Raw genomic sequence first — 10,659 nt, 5'->3', positions numbered from 1 at the left:
GAGCGTCTACCAGGTTGAGAAGCCCGGGCTTCGGGGAGAGGAGGGGCAGGAGGAGGCAGCGGGCGGCCCCAGGTGGGCAGAACGGCAGGCGGGGCCCCACCGAGACCCGCGCTCGCTGACCGACGGCTGAGCGGCTCTCCACGCCTGTTACGCTCAGTCCACTCCCACTCCAGCCCCGGCGGCGGGCGGAGAAAGCTCGGCGGTCAGCCGGCCGGAAGGGGCGAGTCTTGCGGCGGAAGTCCTGCCCCGGCCTGGTCACGTGGGAGGGGCTGGACGCCAGCGCAGGTGAGTGCCGCGCGAGTCTCCTTCCCGGGCGCGAACCGTCCCGGGCCTGGAGCACCCAAGGCGCGTGTGACTGGTCCAGGCCCAGGGAATGAGAGGCCCTGTTTCCGGTGTGGAGTTGGGCTCAGGAAGCATACGAGCTGGTTCCAACTAAGTGAATTTGGGGACCTACCAGGCTCTGGGTGAAAGCCGGAGCAAACCTCTCCTCAGGAGGGTCTCGGTAGGGAAGGAGGCCCCTAGGTGGCTCTGCGTTAAGGCTGAGGGATTGGGGGGGGGGGGGGGGACTGCCACCGAGATTCCGCAGCCTCCTACAGCCCGCTTCTGTTACCTGACTGTCTGAGGCGACCCCTGTCACAGGAAGCATCCCTCCTGAGCCCACTGCCCCTCTAGGACATGGAAGTGGGACGGGGAGAGGGAGTGGGCCCAAGGGAAAGCCAAGCGCTCTTTAATTGTGGGGATGGGCAGTGGGGGTGACCCCCCTCTCCTCTTGGCTTGACAGGAATCATGGCACTCTGGCGGGCATACCAGCGAGCCCTGACTGTTCACCCGTGGAAAGTACAGGTCCTGACAGCTGGTGAGTGAATAGATCTGAGTGGGAGCAGGCAGGCTGATTTGGGAGGCAGAAGCTCACCTCACCACACCTCCCTCATTTTTTGCTTCTCTTGAGCCCCCTTGAAGTGTTGGCTGTATCTCATCTAAGGCTGTCCCCAGTCTTTTGAAGGGTGGGTCCCCAAGGCTATCCTCAAGGAAAGGATATACCTAGCTGTAAAGTAGGATCTGAAAGCCCCCAAAAAGTGAAGGACTTTTCTCCCTTCAGGTGAAAGGCATTGCCCTAGGAGAACTTAACTTAGAAAACTAACAATAGAGGGGTGTCTGGATGGCTGAGTCAGTTAAGCCTCTGCCTTCTGCTGGGGTCATGGTCCTGGAGTCCCAGGATAGAGCCCTGAGTCAGGCTCCCTGCTCAGCGGGGAGTCTGCTGCTCCCTCTCCACCCTGCTTGTGCTATCGCAGTCATGATCTCTGTCTCTCTCTCCCAAATAAATAAATAAAGTCGTTTTTTAAAAAAGAAAACTAACAATAGCAGATGCTTCTCTAACATCTTACAGTGTGCAAAACGCTTTCAACATATTATCTCATAGAGTCCCCACCAAGATTTGTGAGCTAGGATTACTTGAGTCCACATTAGATTACACATCTTAAGTGCTGGGATTAGGATTTTTACCCCATTTTATTTTTCTTCATTTTTTTAATCATGAAATATATCTTAAGATACAAAAGAATAGTTGGGACATGTATGTACAGTTTAAACAGTATTAAAACTGATTACTCTTATATCAGTATCCAGCTTGAGACCCCTTGAGCACCTGTTTCTAACAAGCCAAGAAATAACTCCTTTCCTGGATTTTTGTTTATATTCCTCTTTTGCTTTCTTCATAGTTTTACTACCTATGTATGCATCCCCAAACAATATACTAATCAGTGATTTATGTTTACTCCAAATCCAGTGATTGGATAGCAGTCTCACAAAGGTAGCCCAGTGACTTACCGGCATTCGTTACCATCTTTATTTTGCACATTAGCTGAGAAGCGAGGGGATGGCATAGAGATAAGTATGTTTAATAGGGGGGGAGAACTAGAAGGTGTGTGACTGGGGGCAGTGCAAGAATGATCAGGTTAAGATGGGATCTGGCCTATGTTTAGAGGAAGAGGTGAGGATTCTAGGGAGGACTCTGGGCTTCTGAGAGGAAGACCATTGAGAGGAGTGGCAGGCTATGGAATCCAGGGAAGAACAGCAGGCCTTTTACTGGAACAGCCCCACATCAACACTAGAAACTTCACTGGGTGACTGGCCAAGGGGCAGACGATTTTGCCCCTCCCCGGGCTCCTCTCCAACCTCCGTGCCTAACCACCCCGTCCTGTCCTCAGAGTGTCCGTCAGCCTGCATGACTCACCTGGTTGCGTGGGTAGTGACTCATACTGGACTGTGTGGCTGTGATGGGGACTGACACGCTGGGCCCTTTGCCAGCCTGACTCCCTCAGGGCCTTTAACTGCTGGAAGGAAGGTTCCCCCCTCATGGCCATCAAGAATAGAGGGGGAGGGAGAGTCCTTGTGTTTCCCTACCTCAGAAAGGTACAAGAGGAGGAGCTGGATTTCAGAGAGGTCCCCATGCAGACGTGGCCAAACTGGGGTGCTGGTCTGTCCATGCTGGAGCCTGCATTACCTCATCATCTCCGTGTCGCCCTGAAGCACTTTCTAGGTAGCACTTTTCCCAGACTTCTTCCCTGCTGTTAGTATATTGGATCAAACTACAAATAAAAGAAGGAGGTAGGTTTGGCTCATCAAGCTGTTTTCAGCACAGTGCTTCCTAAGGCCCCCTGGGATAGCTCCTTATACTGGAAGACATAAGAGAGATTTCAGACTTGGAGTTGGAAGAGCAGGGTTTTAATTTTAGAGCTGTAGTCCTCGGAAGCTGCATGAACTGAGGCAAGTCAGTCAGTAAACCCCTTGGAGCCTCAGTTTCCTCGTTCAGGAGTTGAGTCTACTTAGCTGACCTCACAGAGCCACCGTAAGGGTTCTCTCTGTGAAAAGGCTTTAGAAATAAAAAAAATAAAAAATGCTTAATAGACATAAAGACTCCTGAGCTTGGCATTTTCTTGAGTGTTGGCAATCCACACACGACAAGCTGTTCTTTTTTTTTTTTTTTTAGATTTATTTATTTATTTTTTAGAGCGAGAGAAAGAGAGCAGAAGCAGGAGGGGCCGAGGGAGAAGAGAGACTCTCAAACAGACTCCACACTCCTCACAGAGTCCGAAGCAGGGCTTGATCTCACGACCCTGAGATCATGACCTGAGCTGAAACCAAGAGTTGGGTGCTTAACCAACTGAGCCACCCAGGCGCCCCTGCACCATTCTTTGTCTAGTGGTATTTCGTCTGAGTTTGTTCCATTTGCCTTAAATTCAAATATGGGTGACTATCTCAGCCTTGGCTCTCCAAGCAGCAGAGCCTGAGGCTGGCACAGGTACTTTGTAAGGGGGCAGGAAATAATCCTGGGGCGGGGGGGGAGAGCAGGGAGAAGGAAGATCAAATAGCATATTGCTTAGGGCACATGGCTGCTCCATCCCCTGAAACTAAGAAGCTCTTTGAAACGCTTCTTCAGACCAAAGGGAAAAACAGTGTTTTCTGGAGAAAAGAAACAGTTACGTACCAGCTCTCATTTCACATTGGTGAAAGGTTTGCCACATGGGCTGTCAACATCTGTGTGCTGCTGGGTTGCCTGGGCGCCATCCCTGGGGTTAAGCATGGATGGTGCATCCCCAGCTATGACCCAGGCCTGAGGCAGGATCAGTCAGGTTGAGCAGCAGGAGTGGCTGGAGTAAGGGATAAGTTAATCGAGATCTGAAATGGTTCAGAAGAAGTATCTGATACATCTAGTGTTGGCCAAGTTAAATTCAGGAGCAGAGCAGCCTGGGAAAAGGACCACGATATGTTGTACAGAGCCTGAGTCAGCCTTTCCCTCTCTCTGGAGACCCCTTCCAGTCTCCAGTGGTTCCTGGGCCCAGCTCCACCCATTTTTGGCCATTCTAGTCCTGCTATGGGGCAGCTGAGCTTCTGCAGACACTGGTTTCCCTGGAGTCTGAATTCCGCCAGGATGTGAAAACTCAGCAGGCAGTGGAGCATCTAGTCCAGCCCCCCGATCCTGATCCTGATCCCGATCCCGTAGAGCAGGAGTGGCAGAGGGTGCGGTGACCCACACTGATCCCCTCAGTCAGTGGTAGAAATGGCCTTAGAATATAGTGCGCTTTCAGTGCCCTGCCCTGTACTTGAGACTATTGGGGCCTCAGAAGGTAGAGCGTAGCCCCCGTTGGTCTGGGCTTACATATCTGACAAGCTGCAGACCCTCCATTTTGTCTCATCTTCTAGCAGTAGGACAGCTTCGGGCTAGGAATGGAGAGAGCATTCAGACCCATCCCAGAGGATGCACTCCCCCCTTTCCCTGCTAGGCTGCAGTTGTCCGGGGTCTATCAGAGATGGCCCCCAGGCCAGGCAGCTATTTAATGTGGAGGCTTCTGGGGAAGAGTGAGTCAGCAGCACCGCTGGCCCCCTGCCAATAGCTCTACCTGCCACCCCAGGCCTACTGTACTCAAGGACACATCTCCTGCCCCCCAGCCTTCTCTTCCATGAGCATTTTATTTTCTTGTATCAAAGACCCCATATTGCAAAAGCCAGGAGAGGAACAAAATAGAGGAAGTAGGGAACTAGGAAGATGGTGTGGAAGTTGGGGCTTTCCCACTGGTGGGCAGAGGGTGGTCCCAGATAGATGGGTGCTCAGAGGTAGACTCCCCCAACCCCCTCACTCCACTGAATCCGGTGGCAAGTGACGGCATGAGAACTGGCACCTACCCAAGAGCATGATGTCACACCTGCGCCAGCGTCTGCCTACTGGGCTGCACGCCCAGCCTGGCATTGGGCATCACTGCGCGGCAGCCCCTTGTCCTGCCCCATCAGGGCTCAAGCATTACGTCTCTGCAAGCCTCTCATTCCAACCCCCTGGAAACAAGTCTGAGGAATGGGGAGCCAGAGCACTGAAAGATCTGGACCAACCGATTATGTCCAGGAGGACTCCCAGAATCTGACTGAGGCCTGTTTGGGCTCTGGCACTGGGGAAGGTAGAATGAGGAATCTCAGTGTCAGCTCTTCTTGCTCAGACTCACTTGGGCCAGAGAGACAGGCCTTGCTCTGAGTTCAGACCAAAGCCTTAGGCCACCCTGGAGTTGCTGCAGGCCCAGGGTCCTGATGATCTGCGAGCAGAGGAGGAGCCACTGAGCACCGTTGTGTCTGAAATGGACAGGGCTGGAAGGGGCTACAGAGCTGTGCGCCTACTCCCTCACTGCTGCCCTTCCACTCAGTAGTCCCTTGGGCTCAATGAGCACGGTCTGGGCTCCTGGAATCCATCTTTCTCAGAGGCTGCTGGCTTCCCGGACTATGCTTTTCATTCCTGCTCTGCTTTTGCTTGTTGGGTGACTGTTGGCCAGCCACAAAGAATGAAAACCCACACCTCCCTCTCTGCGACTGCTGTGACTCAGGAATATTGATGCCTGCCCTCCCCACACGGTGACAAGGAACAGAGAGGGTCACCTCCTGGGGAGTAAAAGACAGGAAGTGCATTAGTCCAAGAAGTGTCTCTGACATGCGGCTTTCAGGGCCTTGTTCCGGCAGGAAGCTCTTGCAAGTAGAAGCCGCAGAGGCTGCCTAACTGCCACTGACCCCTGAGCTCAAGCCTTGGCCCCTCTGTGATTCCCTAGCCTCCTGTTCCTCGAGAGAAGGCCTGGGTTCAGCCCCCACTCTGATCCTTACCAAATAACCTCATCTCTTAAAGACATTAGATGGAGGTGTGGCCCTACCTCCCAGAACTTTCAATGTGTGAGGGCCATTTGTAAACTGTAAACATCTTGCCAAAGCAGAACGTCAAACCATTAAGTCTCTTCATTTAAGAAGTGACTGCCTTCTGTTCCGCCCTCCCCGGGCCTTCTCTGGGCACCCTTCCCTCCATGCATGGCCACAGCAACGAGCCCTCCCTGGGGGAGGTAAGGCAAGGGGTAGGGAGTAAGTGCTAATTGCAGGGAGCAGGGAGCAAGCCTTCAATTCCACGGGTCCTTCCACCTTGAGCCTGACATGTGGCCCGGTGGGCTGCTCAAGGAAGCACTGCTGCCTTTCCCAGATTGGGCCTGTTGGGGGCAGTACCTTTGACAGTTTTCCTTGGTTGGTTTTCTGAGGACCTGCCAAGCACTTGGTTAGACGTGGTGGGGAATAAGAGACCAAAGATGTCTAGGATTCTCTCCTGCCCTCGGGGAGGTCGTGGCTAGCATGTTCTAGGAAAAGCCTACAGCACTTTGAGAGTTTCAAGATGAGGAGAGGCAGGCCTGCCATGATGGGTGCGCCGGGGGTCCCAGAGCTGCTGTGTGGCCAGGAGTGCCAGCAGCTGAGGCCAGCAGCCTAGCTCACCTGGGGGGTGGGGCGGGGGTCACAGCCCCAGCCCTTGGCCTTCCTTCGCTGCCTCTGATGAGACTGCTCAGGGGCAGGGCTTTGTGGAGGGTGCAGGGGAAGCGCAGTGAGTATGCAGCCAGCATGGACGTCAGAGCCAGCTCTGTACTAAGGACTAGGGTTAAAGGATGTGTTTGCTTGGTGCTAATTGAGGGCACAGGGACAGTGGTGGGTATGGGGCTGGAGGGGGCCTCTCATTACTCAGAGAGATGGACAGGCGAGCTGGAGATCATATGGTCATTCCCAAGTGGCCCTGTGTGTGTGTGCGTGTGTCTGTTTGCTGGAAACCATCACGTCACTATGACTGATGGGGGGCTCTGTAAACAATGACAGTTTCTATCTCGGTTTCTGGATGTGGGTGTCTGACTAGGATTGCTTGGAGCAGGGTGTCTGTGTGAGTGAGGGAAGGGGAAGCAGGTACACAGGCCTGGGGGAGAAATGGCTATAAATCTATTGTCCACTCAGTCTGAGGTTGTGAATGGGGGGGGGGCGGGTATGGCTTTACCTGATATCTGCTAGGAGGTGCCCAGGACTTCTCCATGTGGGGACTCTTACCAGTTCAGTGATATTCCTGCCTGGGACCATGTAAGCACTCAGGTTTTAGAAAGAGAATTATTCTTGCTGTCCTCCACAAAGAGAGACCCCAAGACTGAGGTGAAGGACACTTGCCAGTGTCTAGTTGTGGAGCGGGGGAAAAGCCCCAGGGTTCCTCATTCTACACATGATCTATTCACAGTACGGGTCTTGGACAAATCACTGTGTAGGAAATCAGGCCACCTCGTTCTTGCCTTGGTTCTGCCACTTACTGGTTATGTGAGGTCCCAGACCTTTATTTCATACCTCGAAAATGAGTTTGGATGGAATTATCTGGAAGGCCTTTCCAATTTTGATAGTCTGTGGTTCTCAGCCCCAAGCACCTTAGATTCTCCTTCATCTGGAGTCTCTGACTGTGACTTCCCTTTATTACTCCGTACAGAGTCTGTGGGCCCTGGTCTGATCAAGGCTGTTCATCCCGGTTTCTGGCAGGACACAGGGGAGGTGTCACCATCCTTGGGAGAGGAGAACTTTGAAGCAGCAGTAAAGGACCAGTCATTTGCCCCACCATCTCTTAGGCTCAGAGTGTCAGAGCCTCATTCAGGGACTTATTCCCTACCTGGAATGGCAGCCCATCTCCAGGAGGTGTCCTGACAACACCCGTGTACCCTGCACAGGGTCCCTGATGGGCCTGGGTGACATTATCTCACAGCAGCTGGTGGAGAAGCGAGGTCTCCGGGGACACCAGACTGGCCGGACCCTGACCATGGCCTTCCTGGGCTGTGGCTTTGTGGTAAGTTCCACCCACAGCCGGGCTGCTGGAGGACTGGACGGTGGTCTTAGTTCCATGTCATTCTTTAGTTTCCCTTGGCCTCTTTCACATCTAAACCAGCCTTGAGTGTCTGGTTCCACTTGGATTTGGCTTCTAACCTTGAGAGAGGAGCTTTGTGATGTGCTCTCTGAGCTTACCACATGCTGTCTGTCCTCCCTGGGGTTTCCTCTAGGGCCCTGTAGTAGGAGGCTGGTACCGGGTTTTGGACCGGCTCATCCCTGGCACCGCCAAGGCTGATGCACTAAAGAAGATGCTGTTGGACCAGGTGAGCAGAAGGGAGAGGGACTCGGGAAGCGGGAGCTGTGCTAGGGGAGGGCGGGGGTTTGGGTGCTCACAGAGCTTTAATTTCTCTCCCTAGGGGGGCTTTGCCCCATGTTTTCTAGGCTGTTTCCTCCCACTAGTAGGAGCACTCAATGGCCTGTCAGCCCAGGACAACTGGGCCAAGCTCCGGCGGGTGAGCTGGGCTGGGGGGAGGGGAGAGGGGATCGGTCTCTGGCAGCCTGGGAGGCCCAGGGGAACAAGGCAGGTTTGGTGGGGGTGAGCAGGGGGACGTGCAGGCAGAGTCCCAGGCTCTGGAGAAGAGGAGCTAAGGGGCAGTGGTGGGAGTGTGGTCTTTGAACTGGTCTGTGCTGGGCGCGCTCTGCAGGCGGGAGGTGGGGGCTGCGTGGCAGTAAGTGCACATGTCAGCTTTTCCTCTCTGTCTCCTCAGGACTATCCTGATGCCCTCCTCACCAACTACTATGTAAGCGCTGACACCGCAGCTGCCCAGTTCTCCTGCTTTCTTGGGTCCAGAAGTGCTCGGGGACGGGGCCCTCCTGATGTAGAAATCCCTCAGACAGGATAACTCTCTCATCCTATGTGTGCATCACACCAGGGAAGCACTTACCCAGTGGTCCACTTTGTTCTTGTCTGCAGAAGGTGGAGTAGGACCAGGCAGTGAGTCTGGGGGTCGGGTGGTGGAGGCAGCCCCCCAACCTTTACCCTCCTTCTCTTGTAGCTCTGGCCTGCTGTGCAGTTAGCCAACTTCTACCTGGTTCCCCTTCATTACAGGTAAGACAGATCCTTACCCGACCCTCTGAGCGATGCACATCACAACAGCTGGACACAGCATGATTCTTCTGTCAACCTTGAATCACTTTAGACCCTCCCAGAACACTGCTCCGGTCAGAGCTCCTCAGACTCTCAAGCATTTTATTCAGAACTTCTTCTCCTTTACGGAACCTATCCCAGGACCTGCCCACTGACCTTTCATCTCCCTGTCATCCTGCCCAGCCCTCACCTTTGGTGGCATACCTGCAGGGACAGTGCCGGGCAGGGGGGATGGGGGTGGGGCTAGCTTAGACAGGAAGGTATATCCAAGAGCCAAGTAGGAACCTGGGCTGGTGGGTCCACTGCAGACTACTATTTGACCTTAATAATAAAGGCAGTTGCTGAAGCCACAGTAAAAATACAGTGCAACTCAAGAGGAGTAGTTAAAATTGTTGGGAGTGAGGGGACATTGGGAGCAGGGACACTCTTCAGAGGGAACAAAGTCAATATTATGTGAATAGCATAGCTTAAAGGAAGACTTGTAGACCAGATCCTCGACACCAGAGTCCTTGCAACACTCTGAATGTAGAGAGAGGAAAATTTACAATCAAGAGAGGGATATGGCGGGCAGCACATTTTTAGAAGATAAAAATCTCAGCCAGTTCAAAGGTGGACAGAGATGTGTATGCAGCAGGAGCCTGGTCAGGACCAAATAAGAGCCATGCTCAGCGACATGAGGGTGTTCCACTTGTAGGCTCTTGTCCAGGACACAGAGCTCTGGGATGATACCTGACCCCGACCTGCTTGTCCTCTGGCCCGAGCCACACGTCCCTCTGTCCCTCGGGGCTGAAGGAAGGAGACCTCAGTGTGGACGTGCTCAGAAACCAAGCCCTCCTTTCCCAGCTCTGCCCCTTTGCTTGCTCTTCCTCCTCTTTCACCCTGACAATGCCACCTCTGTTCTGCAGGCTGGCTGTCGTCCAGTGTGTTGCTGTCATCTGGAACTCCTACCTGTCATGGAAGGCACACCGGCTCTAGGCCGGCCTCACTCCGGTGTCGGCGCCTGCCGTGCTGCAGCATGACCCCCAGTGTGGCCAGATGGCCTCCTCCAAGTGCTCATGGAGAATGAAAGGCCCTCCATCGGCTTTCCTGGGGTCCCGTTGCCACTCAGAACTTAACAGGCTTAGCACCTGACTCCTTTTGAAATAATTTCAACCTTTATAATGGTCTTATGCCCACCACACAGTAGGCACTCTGTAATTGTGTACAGTCTTGTTAGCTGTAGTTTGTACCTGTATCCCAGCAATGCCACTTGTCCCCACACTTCACAGACACATCTGCTCTCTATAACCTTCCCAGCCCACCTGGAGCTCTGGCTCTTCTGGGGCCCTAAACACTTTATATGGTGCCTCCGGAAATCTGTTATTAAATACATAGTTTGAAACTTGCAGAAATCTATGGGGGCAGTTAGAACTTCTAGAGCTAGAAAGAAGTCTAGAGACAACCAATCCCAATGTTCTCCCACGGATGAGCATGCTGAGGTCCACAGAAGTGAGATGGCAAGTCCACACCACCAACCAGTGGCAGAGTGGAAACTTGAACACACATGTTATAGATGAATGTTTGTATGCCCTCCAGAATTCATCTGTTGCAAACCTAATGCCCAGGGTGATGGCATTAGGCAGTGGGGCCTCTGGGAGGTGATTAGGTCATGAGGGATTCGTGCCCTTTTAAAACAGCCCCAGACAGATCCCTCACCCCTCCCACCATGTGAGGACACACCAAGAAGGAAAAGTTAGTGAATACCACATCTACCAGTGCCATGGGCTTGGACCTCCCAGCTTCTAGAACTGTGAGAAATAAATGATGTTTATAAAATACAGAGTTGATTGTATTTTTGGTATAGCAGCATGAAGAGACTAAGGTTCCCTTACTTCCTACCA

At 53.1% G+C, this 10,659-nt stretch overlaps 1 protein-coding gene across 4 annotated transcripts; it reads left to right on the top strand.

The window, feature by feature from the left end:
- The first annotated feature begins 113 nt into the window (after positions 1-113).
- On the top strand, positions 114-10,596 carry MPV17 (mitochondrial inner membrane protein MPV17). 4 transcript variants are annotated; one of them, XM_025454358.3, is made up of 8 exons: positions 129-285; positions 782-856; positions 7,536-7,651; positions 7,863-7,955; positions 8,049-8,144; positions 8,400-8,432; positions 8,688-8,740; positions 9,685-10,596. In XM_025454358.3, exons 2-8 carry the CDS (start codon positions 787-789, stop codon positions 9,752-9,754), a joined length of 531 nt encoding a protein of 176 aa, XP_025310143.1. In that variant the 5' UTR covers positions 129-285; positions 782-786; the 3' UTR covers positions 9,755-10,596. The 4 variants fall into 4 exon arrangements, with proteins under 4 accessions (XP_025310145.1, XP_025310143.1, XP_025310146.1 ...); XM_025454359.1 differs by lacking the exon at positions 129-285 and adding an exon at positions 292-502; XM_025454360.3 differs by lacking the exon at positions 8,688-8,740 and having other exon boundaries at positions 114-285.
- The last annotated feature ends 63 nt before the right edge of the window (positions 10,597-10,659 follow it).

Source organism: Canis lupus, chromosome 17, assembly GCF_003254725.2.
Source record: "Canis lupus dingo isolate Sandy chromosome 17, ASM325472v2, whole genome shotgun sequence".
Taxonomy (NCBI): domain Eukaryota; kingdom Metazoa; phylum Chordata; class Mammalia; order Carnivora; family Canidae; genus Canis; species Canis lupus.
Note: the sequence above shows the minus strand (reverse complement) of the source record. Positions and strands in the feature narration are given on the sequence as shown.

What these genes read in the sequence shown, in the direction of transcription:
- MPV17 (XM_025454358.3), top strand. Translation starts at nt 787, where the DNA reads ATGGCACTCTGGCGGGCATACCAGCGAGCCCTGACTGTTCACCCGTGG. An exon ending in AGTACAGGTCCTGACAGCTG is followed by an intron (nt 857 to 7,535) that starts GTGAGTGAATAG and finishes TACCCTGCACAG; the next exon opens with GGTCCCTGATGGGCCTGGGT. An exon ending in CCCTCCTCACCAACTACTAT is followed by an intron (nt 8,433 to 8,687) that starts GTAAGCGCTGAC and finishes CTTCTCTTGTAG; the next exon opens with CTCTGGCCTGCTGTGCAGTT.